General features: G+C 55.7%; 8 protein-coding genes across 8 annotated transcripts; 3 read left to right on the top strand and 5 right to left on the bottom strand.

Annotated features, from left to right (window-relative positions):
* Positions 1–295: 295 nt before the first annotated feature.
* Positions 296–1,174, bottom strand: CGCS363_v008609 (Heterokaryon incompatibility protein 6, OR allele; the record flags this gene model as incomplete). Its single annotated transcript, XM_036640458.1, has 1 exon — positions 296–1,174. The coding sequence occupies one exon, from the start codon at positions 1,172–1,174 to the stop codon at positions 296–298; it is 879 nt and encodes a 292-aa protein (XP_036494229.1).
* A 2,430-nt stretch (positions 1,175–3,604) lies between these two features.
* pdh3-2 (Pyranose dehydrogenase 3) lies at positions 3,605–5,550 on the top strand (the record flags this gene model as incomplete). Its single annotated transcript, XM_036640457.1, has 4 exons — positions 3,605–3,653; positions 3,712–4,856; positions 4,919–5,255; positions 5,342–5,550. The coding sequence occupies 4 exons, from the start codon at positions 3,605–3,607 to the stop codon at positions 5,548–5,550; spliced, it is 1,740 nt and encodes a 579-aa protein (XP_036494227.1).
* Positions 5,551–5,692: 142 nt separating this feature from the next.
* On the bottom strand, positions 5,693–7,472 carry CGCS363_v008607 (putative FAD-linked oxidoreductase; the record flags this gene model as incomplete). Its single annotated transcript, XM_036640456.1, has 5 exons — positions 5,693–6,604; positions 6,659–6,717; positions 6,768–6,903; positions 6,977–7,291; positions 7,359–7,472. 5 exons carry the CDS (start codon positions 7,470–7,472, stop codon positions 5,693–5,695), a joined length of 1,536 nt encoding a protein of 511 aa, XP_036494856.1.
* Positions 7,473–8,972: 1,500 nt separating this feature from the next.
* Positions 8,973–10,205, top strand: CGCS363_v008606 (uncharacterized protein; the record flags this gene model as incomplete). The annotated part of the gene is made up of 4 exons (XM_036640455.1): positions 8,973–9,498; positions 9,557–9,674; positions 9,741–9,808; positions 9,868–10,205. The coding sequence occupies 4 exons, from the start codon at positions 8,973–8,975 to the stop codon at positions 10,203–10,205; spliced, it is 1,050 nt and encodes a 349-aa protein (XP_036494322.1).
* Positions 10,206–10,779: 574 nt separating this feature from the next.
* CGCS363_v008605 (Vegetative incompatibility protein HET-E-1) lies at positions 10,780–12,864 on the top strand (the record flags this gene model as incomplete). Its single annotated transcript, XM_036640454.1, has 1 exon — positions 10,780–12,864. One exon carries the CDS (start codon positions 10,780–10,782, stop codon positions 12,862–12,864), a length of 2,085 nt encoding a protein of 694 aa, XP_036494223.1.
* A 1,023-nt stretch (positions 12,865–13,887) lies between these two features.
* CGCS363_v008604 (putative MFS-type transporter) lies at positions 13,888–15,808 on the bottom strand (the record flags this gene model as incomplete). Its single annotated transcript, XM_036640453.1, has 3 exons — positions 13,888–15,039; positions 15,090–15,473; positions 15,527–15,808. The coding sequence occupies 3 exons, from the start codon at positions 15,806–15,808 to the stop codon at positions 13,888–13,890; spliced, it is 1,818 nt and encodes a 605-aa protein (XP_036494222.1).
* A 2,455-nt stretch (positions 15,809–18,263) lies between these two features.
* CGCS363_v008603 (uncharacterized protein) lies at positions 18,264–19,703 on the bottom strand (the record flags this gene model as incomplete). Its single annotated transcript, XM_036640452.1, has 4 exons — positions 18,264–18,367; positions 18,751–18,822; positions 18,886–19,606; positions 19,662–19,703. The coding sequence occupies 4 exons, from the start codon at positions 19,701–19,703 to the stop codon at positions 18,264–18,266; spliced, it is 939 nt and encodes a 312-aa protein (XP_036494220.1).
* Positions 19,704–23,041: 3,338 nt separating this feature from the next.
* CGCS363_v008602 (uncharacterized protein) lies at positions 23,042–25,222 on the bottom strand (the record flags this gene model as incomplete). The annotated part of the gene is made up of 3 exons (XM_036640451.1): positions 23,042–23,293; positions 23,365–24,906; positions 24,971–25,222. The coding sequence occupies 3 exons, from the start codon at positions 25,220–25,222 to the stop codon at positions 23,042–23,044; spliced, it is 2,046 nt and encodes a 681-aa protein (XP_036494219.1).

Genomic DNA, 25,222 nt, shown 5'->3' with positions numbered 1-25,222 from the left:
GACGAGCAAAGTCGGTATACACCTCTTCCTTGGACTCTTCCCTGGATTTTCCATAGTCTGGCTTCATGAAGCGGCCTGGACCTAGTTTGGCATATGTTTTTGACGTTGTCGCAAACAATGCGTAGCGAAATGCGCGCAGGACTAGGTGGAGGGGACGAAATAATGGCATCACTCCCCCGGGGTACGTGGTACACAGGAAGCCCAGTGCTATCGACATGAGACCACTGGCTACCGACCATGCCTTCGGCGCCGAGTTCCGAGACCAGTTGGTGGCTATGAACACTAGTATGACTGGTTAGGGGGCCAACCACAGTAGGGAGAGGTAGGTAACTCGCATCTTGGGTCTTTCTTCGTAAATACCCCCGTCACCCTTGTGGCTGAATACTCCTAGGGATAAGAAGGCGAATATCCTGTCTTTAGGATTCGTCATATCTGTCTCTCGCGCAAGGTTCAAAATCGCAGCGATGTCCAATCCGTCTGTCAAATAGCGATAGACTGCTGCTTCCTTCGCGTAACGTTCCAGGTGTAGCTTGATGTGGAAATGGATACTGGAACGATCGCGCATATACTCTTCCTCAACGTCTATGCAGCGAAAGCAAACCCATGCGGCACAACGTATCAATTGGTCCCAGGCGATGATTTCTCCTCCCCAGAGAACATCGGTGCTCTGACCTAGTGCTGCTTCCTGGACGACCCAGCCACGATTGAACCAGGGCTGGGATAGCATTTGATTGAAGGATTCCCATCTCTCATCATGGGTGATGTTGTCTCTCTCTTCGGTGCTCAGCTGTGGGAAATCGTACCATAGACTTCGGATACCAGCCAGTAAACTGAGGTTCTGTCGAACATACGCATCTCGCTCCCGAATCAGTGATCCCGCTTTCGACGCGCGGCCGTCGTCCCCGCCCGCCAGGTGAACCAGTACCCTAGACGCCCTGGCGTAAATTTGACTCATGAGAGCCACCTGGTGGCTCTTCTCTTCCTCGTTGTCTTGGTTGATGCACAGGGAGTCGGTCCAAAGGATTATTTGCTGACCAACATGCTCGCGAATTTGGTGCAAAGCTTCAAAAAGCTTTGGCGTGATGTACGTAGTCTTTTCGTTGCATAGAATGGCTTTGTCCTTCACGTTGGGGCCCCAAACGTAGGAGATTGCATAATAATTAGGCCCGAACATGTTTTCCGGTCCACGGACGTCGTCAAGATTCCATGTTTCCAGCCGGCACCTCAGAGGTTCGGCAGACTGGCCTGCCTCGAGAACTAAACAACGAATGAAATTCCCGTGTGGCAGCGACTGATACACTAGCCGCTCTGGAGTGTGCTCGCGATCCATCGACATTGGGCTCGCGGAGGCTGTGGTCTGCTCAATTGGCTCAGATCGTTCGTGGACTTTGTCCACTTGCAAACAGAAAATCAGCACCTAATGAAGATAGGAATGCAGAGAAAGCTCAGCCGGGGTCGAGAGTTGGGACAATCTTCTTTTTCAGCATTTTGGCGCACCTTCCCGGGGCTGTGTACAAGTGGCACTGCATGCATATTGTATTTATCTTGCAGATAAGCGAGTGGCTGAGAAAGTGCCGGCACCGAAGCCAGCGTAGGCTTATCTAGGTCGCTAGGGCAGGGGTGCTTAAGCGCCCAGTCACACAGGTACTGGGTAGACTGATTAGTCTCGAGTTGTGATAGTTATTGTTGGAACTTGATTGGGTCGCGGATGAAGAACACAGGCTATCAAAGTCAGCATATCAAATGTCACTTTTCTGACTCGACATGTGATAGCTTTTGATGTCATTGAACACCCAGTCCTGGTTTCCTTCCTCCGTGAAGATCTTCATGCCCCAGCCGCGAACGTCTCGAACGGTGTCGGCGCTACCTCGCTCAGGTCCCACGGTGGAAACGCGAAGCAGGACCTTGGACTTCTTGCCAATTCCGTTGAGAAATTTGGCGGAGGTGAACTGGGAGATGTCGTGAGTCACTTCGAACTCGCCAAAAGCGCCAACAGCTCTGGCGTGGACGACGCGTTCCGGGATGCGTTCGCGGCTGAAGTGCGCCAAGGTCTCAATGAGCTGCGTGTCTTGGAGAAGCATGAGGCCCTTGACTCCATTGCCGCCAAAATGCTGAGCGGTGGAGGGGTCGGCGTAGGGAACGCCTGGAACGGTATAAGCTTCAGGGGCTATAGGGCGCAAAGGGACGATTGCCTACCTTCAGTCAGAGTGTACGTAGGTGCGCTCATGATGCATTAAGAGGTTGAGATATTGGAAAGAGACTGTTCAAAGGGTTTATCAGGTGAAAGCAAAGTGAAAGGGCAATTGTTAAGTTAGTTGGAATATTCGGTCTTCCAGATGGTGGATGAGGTTGGATTTGAAACGGTTGACACCAGAGTCGACATGCCCCATTATATACCCATTCACGACAATTCGACGTCACCGCTTCAAATGTCCGGAACATCTTATCGGTCATTCTTCACCCACAGTGACTTCTCACGAACCTAAACCTAGAATGCATTTGGACGGACTACAGTTGTGTCAAACCGGTTTGATGACGGTTGCCGGTGCAATCCCGCAATGGGTTGCCGCACATGTGAACCCGAAATTGACCTCGAGATACCGATGCGAAAACCGCTCGAATGGGGACTGCGGACTGCGCTAAAAAGCTGCTTGAATTTCTCGATGCCGAAGTCAAGAAGAAGCCTCTCGATATGTCTCAATGGCTCAGCGCTCAGAAGTATGCGGTCGAGGCTCGGCAAGTTGGCAAGTTGAAAAGTCAGCCAATAAGGGACCTGCAATACTAACAAAGTTGAATCCCGAGAATTCTCAGAGCTTAGGTAATTGTGCTTTCCGTCATGCTGATTGGGTGATGCAGCGAGAAAAACGCCGAAGAGCGAAGGTTTGCCGAGACCGGGCCCGACCATGTCGGAGCCGAACGCCGTGATCCACCCTACCGGCCCGGCTCCTTGCCCTACGTCTCCGTCAAGTTGTGCGGTGTTCACCGGAGACTACAATTTTGAGGGTTGACAGTCGGTCGGCTGGTACACATTGCAGATGCAGACCTTAATCACTCCCGGCGGAAACCGGCAACCCTGCCTTCGGCCTGATGAGTGGCCTGCTGCGGAGTTCCACATGGCCATGGTAGTCGGCATCAACCAAAGACTTCCTGTGATGATGGCCCCTTAGCGAGACAACAAGCTATGTGCTACGATTTAGAAATTCCCGCAATTTGCGTTCGGCGTCTCAAGCTTGGAAACATGGCTCGAATGGTTGGCAGGATATCTCAGTTGGTACCAAGCCACCGGCGAGACTTCCGGTTGAAGGGTGCAAGGGTGCAGATGCCCCGTGCAGTCTTAGACTTCGGCATCACACGGAATGACGGCATTCGCACTCCATGTGTGTCCAAGTAACGCTGTAAATACCTTCACTGGTCCTCAGTTTCGCTGTTGTTGAGATGTATAAGTATGGCCTCAAGTTCCTGCATTTTGCCAACATCTGCCTCATCATCACACAGCTCGCACTCAACTCACATACACCTACCAGCACATCTTTCAAACACTACAACTTACCATCTCTGGAACCACACTTTCCACTTAATCATTATTCACCAAACCTTACCCAACATGACTGCTATCAACAACGTCAAGGACTTCGACTTCATCGTCGTCGGTGGTACGTCTCTGATCTACCGCTTCTCTAACACAAACACAGTTATCTAACCCCTCATCAGGTGGCACTGCCGGTTGCGTCGTCGCCGGACGCCTAGCAGAGAACCCCAACGTCAACATCCTGGTCATCGAGGCCGGCGTCAGCAACCCCATCGACAACGAGGCCATCATGACCCCCGCCCGCGCCTTCGAGCTCCGCGGCAGCAAGTGGGACTGGGGCTACAAGACCGGCATGATCGACCGCCCCGACTACACCCGCATCGAGAAGCCCAACACCCGCGGCAAGGTTCTGGGCGGCAGCTCCTGCTTGAACTACTACACCTGGATCCGCGGCAGTGCAGCCACCTTTGACGACTGGGCCCCCTACGGCGGCGACGAGTGGAACTGGGAGGGCTGCAAGGAGTACTTGGACAAGCCTGCCACATTCCACGACGACCAAGGGTTGCTGCCCAAGTATCTTCAGCACATTGGTACCGACGGCCCCATCCATGTCTCCCCTGCTGAGCTGGTCGCTGAGGCCGCCCCTTTCCGTGACGCCTTGAAGAAGGCCTGGGTCAGCAAGGGAGAGAAGCTGAACGACGAGATCTACGACGGCGAGATGCACGGCCTCACTACCGCGGTCAGCTCCATCTACAAGGGAAAGCGCTCTTCCAGCTGGCGCTACATCGAGGGGAAGAAGAACGTCACCGTCGTTGGCCAGACTCACTCCAAGCGCCTCATCATTGAGAACGGCAAAGCCGTCGGCGTCGAAGTCCTCGGTCCCAACGGCGAGGACCTCACTTTCCGCGCCAAGTACGAAGTCATCGTCTCGTCCGGTGTCTACGAGTCGCCCAAGCTCCTCATGCTTTCTGGCATTGGGCTTAAGAAGGAGCTCGAGTCCTTCGGCATCAAGACCCTCGTCGACTCCCCTCACGTCGGCCAGAACCTTCTCGACCATCCCATCATGCCCCACGTCTTCAAGCTCAAGGACGGCTACGGCCTCGACCAGCACCTCCTCCGCGCTGGCCCCGAGCACGACGGCGCTGTCTCCGCCTACCACTGGAAGAACAAGGGTCCCCTGAGTAGCGGCCTGCTCGAGCTCGTTGGCCTCCCCCGTATCGACGAGCGCCTCAAGAATTGTGAGGAGTACAACGAGTACCTCGCGAAGAACGGCGGTGTTGACCCCTTTGGTCCTGGAGGACAGCCCCATTTCGAAATTGACTTTGTTGTAAGTATCTCCCGTAACCGGAAACGTCAGTATCAGCCGAAACTAATGAGTTGTGACGATAGCCCATGTTCTGCGACGCCTTCCAGTGGCACATTCCCACGCCCCCGAAGGGTGACTACTTCACCGTCATCGTCGATCTCCTCCGCCCCCTTTCCAAGAACGGCACCGTCACGCTCAACTCCGCGGACCCCCTCGAGCAGGCCAAGATCAACCTCAACTTCTTCTCCAACGACCTCGACCTCATCGCCATGCGGGAGGGTGTCCGCTTCGTGGACGACATCATCGTGAACGGCGAGGGCATGAAGGACATCATCGAGGGCGACTACCCCTGGCCGATGCCTCGCTCCTCCGACGAGGGCATGATCAAGATGATCCTGGAGCGCTCTCAGACTGGCTTCCGTGAGTGAATTCCCATATCTGTCACTTGCGACAAGTTTCTTGGAGTGCGTTGAGAATTGTGTAACTGACTGCGGACTCTTCAACAGACCCCTGCGGAACCACTCGCATGTCTCCCAGCATCGACCAGGGTGTCGTCGACGGCAAGCTGCAAGTCTTTGGTGTCAAAGGCTTGCGTGTGATTGATGCCTCCGTCATCCCGGTAATCCCCGACTGCCGCATCCAGAATGCGGTCTACATGGTTGGTGAGAAGGGCTCCGACATGATCAAGGCAGCCTACCCTGAGCTGTACCAGTGAACGATGACTTGTAGGGTATCAAGCCCTCATAGGTTCAGCCACTACTGCGATATCAGTGCAGTTTATTGTTGGATATGATTTCTTAGTAATACATGAGTTTCATTAAAACTATCGATGGTTCGGCACATCGCCTTTGCTGAGCTTAGTCCGATTGTGATATTTTGAATCCACCCGAAACCCGAGTTTGAAAGAAGCCGGTGGGATCATATTCCTGCGCCGTACGATTCAAAAGGAACCTATTCTCTCCAATAGTCCACCACACGTCTTGGAGGGGATTAGCGTAGTTGAGGTATTTCCACCTCGTACGCTGGTGCGTGGTGGCAGACCAAAGGAAGATAGTGCTTTCGACTGCTCGCTGAAGAGCTTCTGTCAACAACTCCTTATGCTCCGGTGTGGTGAGCAGAGCTTCAGCCTGAAGTACCATACTCGGTTCGTAACCCGCATCGTTGATACCGAGAATATTCTCGCCGTGTCCTGCGTAGTTCGTCGGCAGAGGCGTCAAGACAAAGATTATCCGGTCGTCGTCACCGAGAGTGTTTTCGAACTCCGCAATGAGGCTGTTGAATACTTCAATAACTTTGCGGACCATGCTCATGGAGGAGTGGAATGTCAGTGTGAACCACACGTTGTAGAGGCCCAAACCTCCTTCGAGCTGTTTCACGAGACTCGAAATTGGAGCATGAGAGCGGGTGTCGACAATAGGGTTCAATTCTCCGAGTCCCACAAACGACGTCGAGTTCTCTACACCATCGATATTGGCGAGGACGAATGCAGTCGAGGGACCCGTGGCAGGGTTCCAAGACAAGGAGACGAAGCCGTTCTCTGCGGGGTTCTCTGGATTCCTTCGAATCATTGCGTCGAGCTTCTCCAACACGGCTTCAGCATGGTCGTATGAGAACGCCATGATGCCACCGTAGGCGTCTTGGGAAGGGAACGTTCGCATGTCGAATCGCGTGACGAGACCCAGGTTGTTCAAGCCGCCCTTTAGAGACCGCCAGAGATCATGGTGATTGGTAGAGGTCGCAGTAATCACAGTACCATTGGCAAGAACAACCTGTAAACGTGTTAGCAGGTTCAACTTCACAGCGTTTGTGTCTTCAGCACATACCTCATAGCTGACGACGTTGTCGCACGCCATTCCATGCTTACCAGACTGCCAAGCAAAGCCTTTTGAATGTGTTAGCCGGTGTCTCCAATGCTTCAACCAGGAAACTAACCGCCGCCAAGAAGAAATCCCCCAACACCGACATGGCCTTCCCGTCCCCCGGTGACCATAACGCCCTGTTTCTCAAGCTCGGTGTAGACATCGCCCCATCTGGCACCGGAGCCAATCGAAGCAATTCCACGACTCTTCTATAACACTCATCAGCCTCCGGCAACTGAATCAAACACATCAAAAACCAAGTTTCTTCTTCAAATACCCTACCTCGGTATGTTCATCCTCCTCGTACGTGACCGAATCAAGCCGGCCAAGATCAATCGTCACACCATTTTGTGCATTATTGTTCGGAACAGGCGAGTGCCCTCCGCTACGAATCGCCACAGTCCAACAACCGCCATCCTCAGCGCTGAGGGCTCTCAGAGCGGTCGCGACCTGCGCCGTGTTCTCTGGCTTGAACACGCACCGCGGGGTTACCTCCTGGACGGCTCCGTCGTAGTACGACTCAAGCGTCTCGACGTACTCGCTATCGGCCGAGAAATACAGTTGCGGTGAGAGGCCGGCGTGGACGAGAGCAGCGCACTGCAGAAAGAAGAGGGTTTGAGCATTTCTTTTGTCAAAAGCAATGACAGTGGTGGGGATTTCTTACACCTCTGCCCAGGGTCTCATTGGCTTGCCGAGCGACCAGCCGAGGGGTTGCAGATGCAAGACTGGCGAGGACGACTGTCGCCAGAGCGGACAGCCGAGGAAGTTGAGGGGCCATGATCGTCTTGTGTTCACTTTGAAACTATTCATACGCACTCGGTCACGGAGATTTTCTAGGATGAAAAGAGGCAACAAGCCTTTTATGACCGTTATTGGGGGCGCCAACCGTTCTTGTTGTTCGGGCTCGGGATCCATGCAGCCATGCAGTAAGACGGAATCGAGATCCACAGGCCCTCGCTAAGAAGAGTTGGGAAACTTCGCGTGGCTTACAATCCCACTCTCGCGTGGTGCAAATGTTCATTGGCAAAAGCCCGTCGACGTTTCGTCGCATTCGCATGCGAACAACCCCCGCTCCATTGCCCGGGAAAAAATCACCTCAACGGCAAGATGCGATAGGTGGGGTTTCATTGAGCAAGCCGGCTCCCGGAAGACTCTTCCGCCAATATTTCAATTGCTGCATATGCGGCCCTCTTCAACGGCCTAGTGATGTCTTGCCTTCGAGCGCCTGTCCCTCCCGTCGCCTTACAAGGTCAAAAGGTCCTCGGCACCCCTGGGTCTGGGCAACCAAGATCGAACGATGTTCATGAATCGTTTTTTGGTGGGGGAATGGGTTCAGTCGGACTCTGTTGGTTCTGCCCATGTGTGCTATTGGCTGCTGGTCGTGCCCGGCTCCTCCGAGCCCGGAGATGGTGCTGCTCTGGTAGGGCGTCGCCGGGGTCGGACCGGGGTCGGGACCCACCCGGAGCGGCGTGGAGGGCTGGGAGAAGGGTCGGTGGTCTTCATCGTGCATTCCTTCGCGCAGGCGATTTTATCTGAATTTGATGGGATGGCGCGATGAAACTGGTTCGTTATGTTGGCTACCTGAGACCCATGATATCGGGCCTCGCGAAAACATGGATATGGCTGCGTGGATTCCGTGGAGTCCACAATACTCAATCTCAGATTCAATATCATAAACTTCACAGCCCATGTCCTGTCGTTTCTTAACTTGCGAACAACCGAGGTTGCTGAATCTCGGGGTATCACAAAACATCATGGCCGATAAACCTTCTTTTGATGAAGGGGTCAGCGGTCAACATTCCGAAAAACAACACACACGCAGCATCCTCTCTATTTCCCGCAGATTGTGCCGCTCCTGCAGCGACCGTCGTGGGTCTTCTCGCATCAGAGCCCCCACGAGAATCCTCGTCGCGATACTGCAGCCTGCTAGACAACCCTTCGCCTGTAAGACACAAGTGGAGCTCCAAGCCCGTATCAATAATCATCCAGTCCAACCGGATTCATCATTGTGCCGCCGCGCAACCTCACACATTGTGCCGACAGCGTGCATGGGATTATTTCTGGGTCCAAAACCCGAGAATAAGGAAAAAGAAAGTTGTGACTCCATCCACATCACGCCTGACAAGTATGACAGGCCTTACGTAAGGTGTCAAACCTGTCAAAGATGGAGTCTTGCTGCACAAGCCGTATCCCGTACAAATATGGCGTGTCGTCTCTCTGAGGAGCCCGGAGTGGCCAAAATGTGCCTCGCATTTTCCTGCTCAACGACGCCGCCACAATGTCGGAAGGTGCAATTATGTACCCGATGCCCTCCGGGGACCCCTCGGTCGCCACGATGGTCCTCTCATCAGCCTGGACCATGTCCTCGGTGTCGACCATCTTCCTGGCTCTCCGCCTCTACTGCCGGGCCGCACGGACGAGGAAGATGTGGTGGGACGACTACCTCCTGCTAATCGGCTGGCTATTCCTGATCCTGGCGGACATATTGCAGACGGTCATCTACCGGAGGGGGTACCTCGTCACGACGCTGACGGGGCCGGTGATCATGCCGGCGAACCTGGCTTCCGACACGGCGATGAAGCTCTCGCTGGCCTTCAGCAAGACCTCGTTTGCGCTCACGCTGTGCAGGTTTACGAGCGGGTGGGCCAGATGGCTGGTCATCGTGGTTGCGTTCGTGATGGACGCGATGTGTGTTGCGCACTCGGTGCTGGTGTGGAGAGCGAACTGCGGCGCGCCGGATCCGCATACATTTCAGCCGTGTTGGTCTGCTGATAGTGGGCTTTGGATGAACATGGTCGGTTCGAGTGAGTAACAGTATTGATGAAGGAGGTTGGAAAGTCAGAAGCTGACGATTCTGGGCAGTTATCTCAGCGCTCACCGACTTCATCTTGGCCATGATCCCGATTAAGGTTGTCTGGGGGTTGCAAATGATCAAGCGTGAAAAGGCCGGGGTGGCCATTGCCATGGGCATCGGTTGCTTGTAAGTCAAACTCTAGAAAGTTGCCTAGTCTGCACAACGTGTACTGATAGATCAACTACTGTGTAGAGCTGGAAGTGTGGCAATTGTAAAGGCAGTCGAGTCATATTGGGCCGCAAGAGCCGTTGGACCTGAATGTGAGTTTCTCAAACACGTCTTCCTTCCAGACGGTTCAGTGCTGATATTGACTGCGTAGTTTCCCGTCGACTCGCGGTTCTAAGCATCTGGATCCACGCCGAGCCCAACGCCACCATCATAGCCGCATCGATCCCAGTGCTGCGTGTTCTTCTCCGGGACGCCAGGGCTTACTACGCGCGGAAGTACCGCTCGGGCAGCAAGTATCTCAAATCTGAGGGCGAGTTCCAGAGCGGGACTACCTCGCGTGCTGCGGCCAGAGCATCGGGCCACATCAGCGACGACGGGAGTGAGGCGATTATACTACAAGGGGGCAAGGTGCGGAATACGGTTGAGATCACCTCGGGAGGTGTAGAAACTGTGTTTGAAATGAACGATCGTTGGGATCGTCGTAATTAGGTAGACGCATAATCATCAACATGTTCTTCAGCTTGACAGAGTAAACAATGACCTCGTTCCTTATTCATAGGTACCTACTTAGGCACAGCTGCAACAGTAACAGGAAAGCCAATGCCCAAAGTGCGCCTTGGCTAATGGTTAAGTTAAGCTACCATGTCTTTTTCCAAATGCGTAGAGCTGATGATCCACCCATAAAGATTCAGCTATTCCACAACATGATTCGCCTTGATGCTTAAGACATGGGAGTTGAAGGATTTCTGTAAGAACCTTAGGACACTCACCGAAGCCACAGCGTGGTGATATCCAAAGTCGAAAATCATCCTGTCCAATCAAACAAAAGTTTCCGATGCAGCGATGCCCAACGCCGGTTCGTCAACTTCACTGGGGCAGACGACCGCAAAGCAGCAAGGATTACCTGCATCCATCCCGCGCGATCCCACCCCGCGCTGACAAGCCTCAACATCAGCAGCACAGCCGCATCTTCAGCAAGACTTCAACATAAAACTATCTTCCACATCACACCCCAAAGCTCACATATTGCCATGCGGCATCTCATGATACCAAATCACCCAAAATGTGGCTAATCAACACCACAACGCTCAAACTCGCCGAGTTCCAGGGCGGGCCCCCGTCGCTGCCGTACGCCATCCTCTCGCACACCTGGTCCGACGGTGAGGTCTCCTTCCACGACATGGCCGACTTCGTCCACGCGTCCAAGAAGCCCGGCTTCACCAAGATCTGGAAGACCTGCGAGATCGCCCGCGCCGCCGGCATCGAGTGGGCGTGGGTCGACACCTGCTGCATCGACAAGCGCAGCAGCGCCGAGCTGACCGAGAGCATCAACTCCATGTTCCGCTGGTACAACGATGCGCACATCTGCTACGCCTACCTCTCCGACTACCCCCCGTCAACCTCGCAGCCTCGCAGCAGCTTTTTCCGGTCTACGGAACAGCTGTCGGCTGCAGAGCTCGGGCAGTGCCGCTGGTTCTCGCGGGGGTGGACGCTCCAGGAACTCGTCGCGTCCCGGGACATCACTTTCTTCGACAAGAACTGGAACGACATCGGCTCCAAGGCGCACCTGCAGTCCCTCCTCGCGAGCATCACCGGCATCGATCAGGAGGTCCTCGAGGACCCCGCCGCGGTGTACGAAGTGCCCGTCGCGCGGCGCATGTCTTGGGCCGCGCGGCGCCGGACAAAGCGTGAGGAAGACCGGGCCTACAGCCTCTTCGGCATCTTCGACGTCAACCTGCCCCTGATCTACGGCGAAGGCCGGAAGGCCTTTCTGCGCCTGCAAGAAGCCATCCTCCAGAACAGCACCGACCTCTCCCTCTTCGCCTGGGACTCGTCCGACGACGACACCCAAGCCTTCCGCGGCCTGCTCGCCCAGTCCCCTGATGAATTCGCAGACGGCTCGTGTCTCGTCCCCATCCAGGACGCAGCCATCCAGCAAACAGAGATCCGCATCACTAACAAGGGCATCCACTTCAAGCCCGACGTGATGCTCATCTCCCGGCAACACCTCGAGCGCCTCGCCCCCGACGACAACACGCCCTCCGAATCAGGCGAATCGGACGCAACAATGGGCCGCAGCACATCCAGCCTCCCCTCCTCCCTCGTCCCAGAGGCCCTCCTCCCCCAAGACCGCCGCGCCTTCGTCATGAAGCTGAACCACTACTACCTCGCCCCCTCCCGCCCGCCGCCCGACATCAACCACCACCTCTACGTCTGCATCGAGCTCTTCCGCACGCCCGACGCCTTCGTCCTCCGCCGCCGCCGCTGGGTCCTCGAGTGGTCGCGCGGCACGAACCCCAAGATCGCAGACAAGCGCGAGGTCCACATCCCGCGGCACCTCTCCCCGCCGCAGTCGCGGTCCGTCATCCGCGAGGCCGACCACACCTTCTCCATCTCCTGCAAATCTCCCACGGGCTACCGCGTCAGCGTGACCACTGGATTCCCCGCGCACCTCTGGTTCGCCGAGACGTCCACCTTCTGCACCAAGGCGCAGCCCGGCTTCGTGGGCATGGTCAGTGTCAAACAAAAAGCCGACGGCGACTGGGTCACCTTCACCCGCAAAAACGGCGGCGAGATCCACTCCCGGAAATGGCACTACCCCGACTTCCGCGTCTTCTTCGGCCTCGGCCGTCCCGGCTCCACCCCGGAAACATCCTTCTCCTCCTCATCAACACTCTCGCTGCCTCCCCAGCCAGAAGCCTGGGTCTACGTCCCCACGCGCGCCGACCTCCTCCTCGGCCGGTCGACTCTCTGGGGCGGCTACAGCCAGAGCGAGCTCCACAACCCCGAAGGCCTGCGGCACCTGATCCGCCGCTCCTGGGACCCGAGCAGCTACGCGTACCCGCCGTACACGCTCGGCGGGACGCGGCAGGCGCCCGTGATCTCGGACTGCAAGGACGCCTCAGGCTGGTATCTGCTGCGCGCGGAGTACGAGGAGGCGACAGGTATCGTGACGCGGGAGGACGCGGAGGTGCTGGCGGCCAAGTCGTTGGAGGTGCAGGCTGCGGTGACGTCGCATAGGTTTCCCAGCGGGATGACGGAGCATAGGCTAGAGATACGGGCGCGGCCCGTGAGGGACCGGTTTGATGAGGTGTCGATGTTTTCGGGGCCGCAGGATATGTGTGCGGAGTATCTCTGTTTGATATAGAAAGATCACCATGAACCGGCTTCGATGACAACATTGTGTATACCAATTTCATCATAGATGGCCTTCGATAATGTTAATCGTACCTGCTAAACTGTCACCAATCTCCTCAACGCACCTCATCCGACGCATAAATCCACAGCCCCCAACTCATCCCATCCTCCCTCCAAAACATCAGACGACGCAACCTCTTCCAACTCCGGACGATCAAACCCAAGCCAACTACCCAATCGCATCCCTCCGTCACCACCATCTCGACATCAGACGACTCGAGTCAGATGAACATCAGACGAAGATCACGGTGACAACTCTAAACAACGCCAACCAGCCGTCTCCAATGCTAATGCCAATCTCACCCGTCAGCTATCCTTCTAGATGCGTGGTCGCATCTTCAAACAAATTCGCGAGAGACACCAAGAACACCCCATCACACGACTCAAGCACCCTTTCACCAACCTCCCCTTTACGTGGGAAAAAGCCTCATCCGCCGATGAAACCAGCCCAAGAACCACCGCACCCTTCCAAGCCGGCCGGCATCACGGCCTCACCCGCGATCCGACCAGGACAACGCTGTCACGACTCCAAGCTTCACATAAACATCCCCTTTTAGGAAATCCCTTCATCTCCGAAAGAACAACGTTCCGAGACACACAGAAAAACAATGACAAAAAATGAGCGTGGTGTTGGCATTCATTACTCGCGCGTCCAAGTACGACATGAACACACAAAGACTATTTAGGTGTTTACTTTTTGCCCTCACAATCATTCTCTCCCTCACCATCTCCTACTCATCACTTTCAATCTCATATATCCCCCGACTTTGCCTTTTTCTCATCCGTCCCCTGGTATCTCAAAAACAAAAGAAAGTAACGGACAGAACCATTTCATATACCCCGTCCTGTCCTCTCACCCTCGCCTCCCAATCTTACACACTATCCCACCCTCGAAATTCGGCCGTGGTCATTACACCATCATCATCCTCCCCAAAACACAAAAGAAAATCAAAAAAGAAATCATGACCAACACTCAGTCCGTATCAAAAAAGCTCCCCGTCCTCTTCAACATACTCAAATCAACCAACCCCATCACAATCCCATCCAACCGCCTCACCCTCTCGTCATAAACCCACCACAGGGCGCACCCCGCCACACCCACGAGCACCTGCGTGACCCCCAGCCCGACCACCGTCGCCTTCAGCCCGGCCCACATCACAATCGCCCCGGGCACCGTCATCACAAACACGCCACTCAGCAAATTCCGCCAGCACACCACCCCAGCGTCCATGTCCGCCACATTCCGCAGGCACACGTTCATGTTGCTCGAGGTGAATTGCGTCGAGCGCCAGATCACGGGCCGGATCGCCGTGTCGAGCGTGCCGACGCCGGCAGCCAGCAGGCCGAGCAGCAGCGAGACGAGCGGGAAGGAGAGGCGCGTGCCGACGCCGTCGGTCGCGAACACGTTCGAGGGCGCGGCGGCGCTGGCGGAGACTTCGGACATGACGTCGTGCGTCTTGAGGCCGAAAGCGAGGATGCCCGAGGATGCGAGGACGGTTCCGGCAGCGAGTGTGCATGCGATGCAGTACGGCGTGTAGTCCGACGCGCGTCTGCGCCAGAAGGCTGTCGCGACGACGGCGATGATGGCCAGAAGGAACGGCGCAGTCATGAGCGCGCCAATGTTCGACTCGGAGAGCATCCACGGCATAGGGAAGAACAAAAGAGACAAGGACTCGGAAAGACCCCAGAGAGTGCAGTACGGCAGGAAGGTAACCACCACGAGCAGCCCCGTCGTCGGCGCAACAAAAGCTCTCGGCGCCTGCAAGATCGTCCGCAGATCCATCGTTCCCGAGAACGAGACGGGCTTCATCGTGCGCAGGTAAGCCTTGGCGTCTTCGACACTCGGCCTTCCGAGCGGTTTCGGCGGCTGCGAAGCCCACGGCGAGGAGCTGACGGATCCGGGAGTCGGGGCGGGGCTGCTGCTGAACCACCGCTCGAACGCTGTCTCGGGTGCGCCAAAGAGAAGAAGCGGGATCGCGATGAACTGGAAGGCGTTGATGATCTCGAATTGCACGGTGAAGCGGCCTGCGTTTGCGGAGGCGAGACCGCCAAAGAGGGGTGCGCCCCAGGTCGTCGCGACGGTGAGGATGTTGTATATCGTGATGCGAACATTGCGTTGATGTTCCTATCCATGGTCAGCATTCATAACTAAGACGAGCCAGCAGGAGTTCATACAAAGTAAGTATCCTGGATGGAACCGAGAATGAGCGTGTCAAAGGCTCCCCAGCCGAACCCCTGGAAGACACGACCGGCCATGCATCCGCCAAAGTTGTTCCCCGCTGCCATGTTCGTTATCGCGCCGATGAAGATGAGGACCATCGAGACGAGATACACTGGCCTCTTACCCCAGATCTTGGACGCCACGACGCTAAAGAGGCCTGTGAATGCTGAGATGACGAGCGGCACGGCCGTGAGTGACGCGACGGCCGTGTACGAGACGTTGAAACGGACGGCGAGCACGCTGTTGACGCTGATGTACGCCGTCTTCATCCCACCCACTAGTCCAGCCGTCATCAAAAGCGCGACAAAGTTGAGTTCCTTCTTCCACTGGGGCCAGTTCTGCGCACAAATGTCAATGCTGTTCATCGAACGTGAAAGGTTGGAAACCCTACCAAGGGATCGTCCGGGTCATCGGTCGGCTGAGGACTCAGCTCCGTCTGTGAATGCCGCCCCGTGCCGTACTTGATCTTGCGCTCGCTGTACGTCGTCGAGAACGATAACCTCCTTGTCGAGCTCGTCATCGGCCGGGGTGCATCCTCCTTCGGCGGCGGCGGCGGCGGCGGTCCTCCGATCGATACCCTCGCCAGCGACACTCTGTTGCCCGGGTGTACGGCCAGATGGCTCTCCCTCGGCCTCGCAACCTCGCCGTCCCCCTTCTCCACGTCCTTCTCCATCTCGTCAACTGTGTATTACCCAAGTTTACCCTCCCTCAAGTCGTCAAAAAAAAGGTCGTATTCGTAAAAAGGTTTCGAGTCCAGCTCACGGTAAAGACTGAACCAGCAGTGATACACCAAGCAAACGTCGAAGGGAAGAGAAGAATAAGAAACAAGAAAAAAAGAAACAAGCCCAAACGGTGGAGTATGATTGAAAAAAAGAACGAGCCAAGCGAAGGGCAAAGAAGGGAATATGGTTGTTGAATTAGCTATCGGACGAGATCGGGGGCCGACATGCTCCAAGCCCTTGTTTGCCGTCCTGCAGCTATTGGGGCGCAAATATTGCAAAATATTGCATGATGAAGAAAGAACGGGAAGATTCACGTTCGAAAGTCTCGCCCGGCACTGAAGAAAGAACATGTCAACCCAGGCCTCGGGCGGGTCACTCCCATGATTTCTCTCTCAACGGCTCCAAGCGACCCCGATGCAACCTCACGGACCTGACCTGGGCCACGAGTTGTGGTCGACAGGCGGCCTACGAGAATACCCCTGGCGGCCCAGGCATGATTGCTACACGCGGCGAGGTGGGCAGAAGAGTTCGGCCCCTGTCACCGAGGGCATCATTGGACGAGACATGGCCCTTTGCAGGGATGTTGAGCCCTGTCAAACGATCCCCCCATCCGATGCGTGCTTGGACCATGGCCGGCCTGGGCGGACTAGAGGCTGAAACCTTCCTGATGCTGGGACTGTCTCTTGGGCATATCATAGGAGTTGGCGATTATTGTATTTTCCTGATGGGCCAGTATTATTTGCAAGGACTGGCCACACGAGGCCGGCTCTCGAAGAAAGAGGCTGAAGAGGCTCAATGCTAGCGCGGGAAACGGGCGAACCCTGGGCACTTTCTGCGCCCGAACGTGCTTTGTGCAAAATGTGGCCGATGTCGAAGAAAAGGTTATTTCAGCCAGCCGATCGTGGGCTTGCCGTGACCAAGACAGCCGCGCAGCCACATGGTGCACGATCAACGGTGATGAGAGTGTGATGCTTTCCCTGATCTTCGCAATGACAATTCAGCGGGAAAAAGGCCGCTGATTGACGCGCGTCCCAGCCAGACCGCGGCTCTCTCTGCACACTCGGATGTGTGCACTACTGCAGGAGTCGTCGTGATCACGATGGAGTTCGTGTCGTCGCCATCTGTTGCCGTTGCATTTGGCGCTTGTCATCCGTCATGATGAGAGCTGTCAACGCGGCCCCCTCCCCTGGGCTCCCAACACGTCTGATTTTGCCACGGCGACAACGTCTCGCTCCGCCCACGAAGCGAAATATCCGGACCGCTTTGTTTCTTCTGATTCCGTGGTTCGTCGAGAAATTGGCCAACTTGGGTCTCGGTTGGCTGGCCCGCTGTGGGTTGGGGGAAGAACCATCCGTTGCAGGCCGTTTCGAAAACCCCCCGAGGAACAAGGACCCCTGTCGGTTCGTGGGAACCTTCAGCCAATGTCCCTGTCAACGTTGACGGCTTTGAACGCGATAACCTCGGGTACAGCGCATAAGGTCAATTTTTTTTTGAGTTAAAGTGCCCTCTCGCCCGAGGAATCGATTCGGTTCGACGAAAATGACTTTTGAACTTGCTAATATCAAGGAATTTGTTACTGCCGAATGATGCATGCATGCTGAGACTCATCTGTGGCCAATTAGCTTTCGCTCACTCGCCAGAGGTTACAGCCATCGATCCTTCAGCCAACGACCGCAGGGCCATGACGGCGATCTCAACATCACGTCAGTAACGTCCGACGGGATGCGACAGACAGACGAGTGAAAAAAACGTGATGACCATGATTCCCTTGCAGCTCGCCGCCCTACGGCGTCGCGGCCGGCGTCTTCGGCAATGTAGGAGCGGCCCCCGCAGCGGCGATCATACAATGGAGCAGTCGGATGTGTATGGGGCACGCCAGTGGAAGCAGTGACCGAGAGTTCATGGCATATGCTTGCTTGATTCGGCTCTCTCAGCAACCATGGCGATCCCGTGTCGTCAAAGGCCGCCGTGGGAGGGGGTCTATAATGTCCTGTATATCCTGTTGACCATCGCCCAAATAATTCCCGTCCGCGAAGGCCTCGGAGGGCCTTCTCCGCGGCGCACCCGTCCCGATCTAGATTTTCCTCCCCAAACGCCAATCTTTCAAATTCCCATTAGGTGTGCCCAGGGCATTTCCAGCCTAATCGTCGACTTTTGCCATCCTCCATTACTGCGAACGCATGATGATAATGCCAAGTCGCTGAAACGGTGACCTGCCGTTGTAATGCGTTGCATGGCTGGCCTGGCGGCCTCGACACGAACGACAAGTGAGACGTCTCGTTCGCCGGCGGCCCGTTCAGTTCGTCTTCCGTCGGCGACCTCGTTCCATCTCTCCAGGTCGGCCTCCGATCTACTCCGTCTACATTATATAAAGTTTGCTCGAATCCCCCGAGAAGTGAGATGTCATCACATAACAGCGACGGCCTGGGGGAAGAATGGGCGCATGGCAGGCGCCATCAGAACGGTCTCGATTGCGTGGGCGCTCTTTGCGTCGAGCTGCATGACGAAACCTACGGGTGGATAATAGTGAGCATAATGATCAAGACTGTGTCCAAGATATGTTTTGCGTATATTGCTGAGGCTGAATCGGTTCTTTGTCACATGGGTGGCCGCCACTAAGTGGTCAGACTGTGGGAATCGGTCCAGCCCAGCGGAGGGGCTGATCGGCCGCAGGTCAGGGCTGGGCCGGTGAAGGCCGCCCTGCCCTTGCTCCAGGGACCTTTCACCGGTAGCTCGGAAACTTTTCTTGGGCTAGTTCCGACGGTGAAGTTTGTTGGTAGCATTGGTCGGTAGTAAGTACTAAGGTGTTGTGTGTGTGAATAGTCGGTCCGGCCCGGTATCGGCCGGACGGAGGGAAAGATCCCTCAATAAGAAGCTATGACGATTGCTTTACCTGAGTCGACAATCTCCTGCACTGCTGACTTCTCCATGGCCAGCAACACTTGGCTTGTGCGAACCAGCAACTCTGATGTCATTGTCAGCTGCTTTGCTTCTCTCACATGTGACGGACTGAATCGTTGGAGCTCACCTTCGTAGCGAAGAGAATAGGTCACAGGCGGATCCTCGTCTCTCGAGTGGAGGATAGGCGCCTGCTCCTGTGCGACCTGTGTTACGTGGAAGCGTAGTCCTACGTTCTTGGTGGCATCGGCCCACAAGATCGTGCTCTGGTCCCGGTGCTCCGGTGCGATGGCGCACTTGGCCGCCATGCGCTCGAGCCAATGCCTCCAGACACGCACCACGCCGTCTTCGATGTTGCTGTGGCTCGCGAAAACGCCGGGTCTCGGGCCAGTCTTGACCAAGCTGGTTGTTGTGCAGAGCTGGGTGAAGGGCTCGCCCTCGTCCAGACAGAGCTCTTGGGTGACTGGCTCGTCGCCGGCGTCTTCCTGCAGGGGCTCGGCGCCGGGCACGCGGCGGGTGTAGATCCTCCGCATGCGCCGGGTTTCCTCCGAGACCACCGGGCGGAAGTGCGAGTAGAGCTGCGAGAGATCACCCAGGTCCAAGTCGTCGTCGCCGGACCATGTGCGGCTGTCAAGGAAGTCGACTCCCAGGAAGCGACACGACATGGAGGGGGTGGTCAGCTTGGCGCTTGGGTGGTAGCTCTCGAGCATCATCTCGTGGCCTTCCATCTCGGCGGTGTGGAGCAGACGGTGCTGTAGGATGGTGGTGGCTGTGGCATTGAAGCGGCGGTCGACGAGGGTCATGGGGAGCAGGGCGCGGGACTCGAATGAGGACAGGATCGCGATCAGGATCTATGGGTTGGTTAGCAAGGCAGTCACACGGTGTTAGATAGTAACCAAGGCTGACCTCGTTGGGTAACGAGTCTATCGGGGTAGTGAGCCCAGACATGATGATTGTTTGCAAAGATGTGATAATGGTAAAGATTTGGTATAGAACAATGGCTCTTGCCGTTCAGGAAGGTCCGGAATCAGACCCGTTGGCCATGTCGAGGGCGGTCATATTTAAATGAATCGAATCATCCGTTGAAGCACACCGAGCAGCGTTCGACAGGAGATGGTGTGCAGGGATACGAGGCAGGCAAGGTCAGGAACGAGAGACCTCAGTAGGTTGGCGAGGTACTTGGGATGGAGATTGATGGAGATGGAGATGCCGAATGCCAGATGGCCAATGGACGGGCGGCAAGGGGCCGACGAAGATCCTGCTCGTGGATATGCGATGATGTGTGATGTGTATTGTCTGCTGGTTCGGGTTCTCTGGTGGCGCGACTGGGCTGATGCTGATGCGAATTTGCTCGTGCTCGCGGACGGAGCGACGTGTGGATGGGCAGCGGAAGGGATGTGAAGCAAGGTTGATGGACGCTGGAAGAAATGGGCAATGGGTGGGGGGCACTTTGAGGTGCGGCGTGCTCGGTGGGCCGCGGTGACATGTCGGGCACACGTTGGATCATGCTTCAGGGACCTCCCCTTCCTGCAGCCGCTGCAGGGCTATTTCCAGCGCAATACCCGGCCACCTCAGTGGAAGATACCGCCAACCTGGTGTCGGTGCACCACTCGGGTTACCTGACTGGGCAGATTCCAACGGTTTAGCAGCCACTCACCTTGGGGTACTTCGTAGGTTTCAGTGAGCTGACGGCAGTGTGGCGCCCAGGAAACGCTGGAAGCATTCCGGACGGGACAAGCTTTCCAGCGGGTGTGGCTGTCTGAGGTAAGGCAAGGCGGACGTCGGCACCCCCCAAGGGGACTAGCGCCTCGCTTAGGTGGCTGCCGAAGCGAAACCCGTGATGGCCGCCGCCCTGCACCTCTTGTTTTTCGCTTCTGCGAGTTCAGCCCAGATTGACGCTACCATACCAACACAACACACCCTTTCATGATTTCTTTCCCAGACCAAAAGATCCAAAACACATCTCTCGACTACTACACTATCTTTCGTTTCGAAAACAAAAGGCAAACTGCATCAAAAACTAATCGGAAAATACAAGCCTCTCCCCAGCAGTGCAACCCGGCATTGACCGCCGTCTACCGGTTTCGTCCGACCGGCCAGCGCCAGCGTCGACAATCAACGAGATAACATCATCATCACCCCATCGCAATCATCTTACGAGACCTGAGCCTCCCGAGTCAGAATCCACTTTTCCTCGATAAAGAAACAGGCGGTGGGCAGAGTCTAGCGTCAGGACAGAGAGCCTCATTGCCTCATTGTCCTCTACCAATCTCGGTATTCGTCCAAGCTTCGCCATGTTGTCTGGACCACCCTTCCCAGCCCAAAACTTACTGATCCCCCCCTGCTTGTACATAAGGTATCCGCAGGCCGTGATGTTTGTTTTCTCTCCGAGTTTGGAGCGAAACCCTTTCCACACATCACCGAACTACTGGCGCATCCCTGTCGTCATTCCGCCCAGTTCCTGACCTCGCTCTCGCCCCCTTGTCGGCCCGCCAAAGATAACAACGCTTCGTGGCGTGACTTCCCGCCTACCCGCACCATCGCGACATTCGACGACGTCTTCTAGACTCCCAATACTGCCGAACTTATATGCAGGATTTTCCCCGAATATGCACGCGCTGTATCTCTCCCCTGTTGCCAATCGTACTATACCCACGTCCACCGACTCAGGAAAAACAAGAATACGTGGGATGGAGCAAGCAAGAATAGGGGGTGTGAGAAGAACCTCTAAGCAGAAGCAAAATTTTCTGCCTCTCTATGCAAGCCAATCTCTTCCGTCACATGTTTCGTTCGCACGCCCTCCCTCTCTCGCGATACATACCCAGCTCAGCCTCCACTTGTCCCAGACCGGAGTCCAGCCGCGTACAAACCATCGCACGCACATCATCGCATCTTTCCCAACGTCTCCAGCCTGATCTTTTCTCTTAGACAGACACCACGGCAGGTCCCGGGATGGTGTCCTAGCTGAACCCGCCGCCCCAAATGTCGACCTCGATGCCGGGGTCCGCTGCGCTGTACGCGCCTGCCAGCCGGCGTCGCGCCCCCTCCGCCAAAAACTCACACATATTTGCTGCAAACAACGTCAAAACGTAGGTCAGCCTCAGTCACACATCGCAAGGAAACACAGTACACCCACACACACCGTCTGAACCAGCCAACCACACACAAACAAACACCAAAACAAAACAAAAAGGTATCCAATGTAGCAAGCTCACATAGCACGTCACATAAAACTGCGCTCCGCCGGGCTGCGACGCCGCCTGCAGCGCAATGGCCTCGGCCCGGAGCTGATAGTCCCCGGCCTCGAGCGCCGGTGGGATCGTCGCCTGGAACCCCGTTGAGCAAGTCGGCGCCTCACGTCGCGTCCGCGGCCGCGTTGTTAGACCCGTGCTCGCCGATCTTGAAGAAGTCCGTCGATCCGTCTGCCACCTTCCTGAGGTATAACATCACGGGGCCATAGTGGTTTCTCCCGATGGCGGCCTTCTCGCAGCTGTGCTCTCCGACCTCTCGACCGAGACCTTGCTGCCGGCTATATCGGGTTCGCTAACTTAGCGAGCGGGAAACATGCGTTGCAGACGATGCATTGCACCCGCAACTGCAGCCTCCTCTTTTCTACGTGCATGTCTCATTAGGTCACGAAAAGGGGAGTACGTAGTGGGAACGATTTCCATCAAGAATGGAACCGGACGGGAAGGTCTCGGTGTTGTGGGGACACCTCACCTGGGACCTCGCCGGAGACGCCCGTGGCTCCGCCGACATTGCAACGTCCATAGATCGTTTGACGCGACGTCCGTGACGGGGCTGATGCTCGGCTGGACGTACGGTTATTCAGTGACAATTGTGGATCCCATCGCGACTCGGCCTACCGGAAGTCTGGCGCAGCTGCTATCCTGGTCTTTGCTGCCTGCCCATAGCTACTGGAAGATCGCATGGCCGAGAGCTGTTTACACGGTGCTTAGAAGTGCGAGTGTTGCGGTGAAGGTCTTCATTTTGACGATATGAGGATTGGCAGGATTCATTATTTCGAAGAGTTATGCTTGCCGGACAGTGTCCTATGGCCATCCGGGCAGTGTCTAGTGTGTAATCCGCCTGCCGAGACCACTTGCTTTTCCTATACTGAAGTGAATACGCTTCTCTCTTTCGTCGCTGCTATCGTCATCGCTACTTTCTTCGTCCATCCCGTCGTCCCCCATCGTCGTCATCGTCGTTATCGTCATCGTCATCGTCATCGTTGTTATCGTCATCGCCGTCCTCCATCGCCGTTATCGTCATCCCGAACATGTCTCCTACGGCTCCTCCGGCTCCTGAGGCTTGACTGGACGCGGTCTACCTCCCTTGTCACACATGGTCATACGAGCGATGAACCGCGCAGAATCTCCGTTGGGGTCGCTACTATTGCCACTTTCGTTCGAACGCGCCAATCCTTTTTCTTTGACAGTCCATCGAAGGGCATCACGGAGGACCGACCCGACCTGGTCGTAGAGAGAGTTGAAGAACTTCTTCGGGATCCAGCGAGGGATGGAACGGCGCTCCAGTCCCTGTGGGCTCCCGAGTAAAGAAACTTGTGGCCTGATTCACGCTCTAAAATTTCGAGCATGATGTGGCAAACCGCGCAACATCTCTTGTTGACTGCCATGGGGATGGGCATCTTTCGGAAATGGTCAGTGATCTCTCGGCGAGGCAAAAGCAGAGACTTGTCGACAGTCTCATGGTCATCGTTGTGATTGACCACCTCGTCACGAACCCGTGCAAGCACATGGGCACAAATTCCAATACCTTCTGCATGATAGGTCAAGTCTTCTGAATGGGCCGTGTTGTGGCCGTCAAAGAACTCAGCCAGTGCGAGCTGCTCCTCGTTCGAGAGCGGCTTTCCATTATTGCCCTTGAAGGAAGCCAATAATTCAGCCGTGGACATCAAGTTCCTTTTCGTCCAGTCAGTTACAAGAGGCTGTATGGAGGTTTGCAGAACGAATCTCGCCACGTGGCGTGAAGCGTGCATGATGTGATTGAGGGAAGTTTGATGGCGGCACAACATGCCCACAGCATCTGACACAGCCACTTCCCAGCCTGACTGGGTCGCCGTGCTCCCCAGAAGCCTACAATCATCAGTGCCCTCAGCATCAATGCCTGAGACCCCAGGCTGATGGGTTGCGTAGAGCCATGTGTAGTGCGACTGCAGAATCTCGCTGAACTCCTCGCGAATACCCGCCAGACAGTAGTAGGCACGGACGGCGGCGTCAACGACGTATTGAAGAGACTCGATATGGTATCGCTCCATGGTTTGCTGCGTGGAATTCTTGGTGCCTTTACTCGTTCTCCGGGCGTAGTTGGTTGCTTCTGTTTTGGCGTTTTGCAGTTCTGTGGTAGAATCTTTGACCGCTCTCATGACCCCAGATAAGAGCTTTTGAAACTCCGAACGACCCTTTTCGTCATAGAAAACATACTCTGGGTCTCCTTTCGCGTTCAGAGAGCTACGCTCCCAGGCTCTCTCGCCCTCTTCTGCAGTGCCGCGACCATACCGAACCTGCATCTCCTTGTAGATCTGCTTCAGCAGGGTGGATTGAGCTTGGGTCTGACCTTTCCGAAAGCAGTGTTCAAGTTCATCTTGAGGGTTCGTGGCACCTCCTTTCTGGAACGGCATCGATTCAATCAAGTCCAGTTCAGTGAGTGGGTCTGAAGTTGATCGAAGGGACTGTTGCAACCACTTGCCCATGGAGGTCGCTTTGAATTGCGAGGCCAACTGATCGACGGACGTCATGCAGATGGTGCCAAAATTGTGCTTCTCAAATATGTCGATGACACGACCATGAAGCTTCTCGGTCATTCGCACGTAAACGAGATCATGCAGCAGGTTCAGCCAGTGAAACCGCTCATCGGACTTAGCAGCTCCGTGAAACTTCTTCCACAGAGAGAGAAGATTCTGACAGTATTGAAAAGTGCTGTTGTTGCTGCGTTGCTCCCAATCCTCTTTTGCCAGCAGCCGGTATGCAAACTTGATGACGGATGAGGAATCGGTGCTATCCGGGACCAGAGATCCGTTGATCTGTGGTAGAGTGAGCTGGGGCTGCAGTCCAGTGTATTGCTGCTTCGCCTTGTCCTCACGGCGTGGGTTCTCTGAGGCGAAGATGTAGTGCGAGCCGGTGCTCGCGTCCTTCAAAACGTGCTTCTGTCAGCTCACTGTGACGTGGGTATCTGTCGACGCACGAAAGACTTACAACAGAGCCATCAGGGAAAAGGGCCAAGGGCTCAGGGCTCAAGACGGCGATGCAGTCAAGGTAGTCGTGTTGCTTTCGAACAAAGCGTCTTTCGGCCTTTGACAATGTGAAATCGTCGCGTATGGCAGCGCTCTCGGGGCGCTTGAGATGCTTGCTTTGGATGTCGGAAAGCATGGCTATCATCTTCTCGAGTCTTTCGACCTCTTCGGAAGAAGGAACCTGCTGCGGGTGGGCGTACTCGGGGTGCGCCAT

The sequence above is a fragment of the Colletotrichum siamense genome (assembly GCF_013390195.1).
Source record: "Colletotrichum siamense strain Cg363 chromosome Unknown KSG_Cg363_contig05, whole genome shotgun sequence".
Lineage (NCBI taxonomy): Eukaryota > Fungi > Ascomycota > Sordariomycetes > Glomerellales > Glomerellaceae > Colletotrichum > Colletotrichum siamense.
The sequence above is the reverse complement of the archived record's forward strand: the minus strand, read 5'-3'. Positions and strand labels throughout refer to the sequence as shown.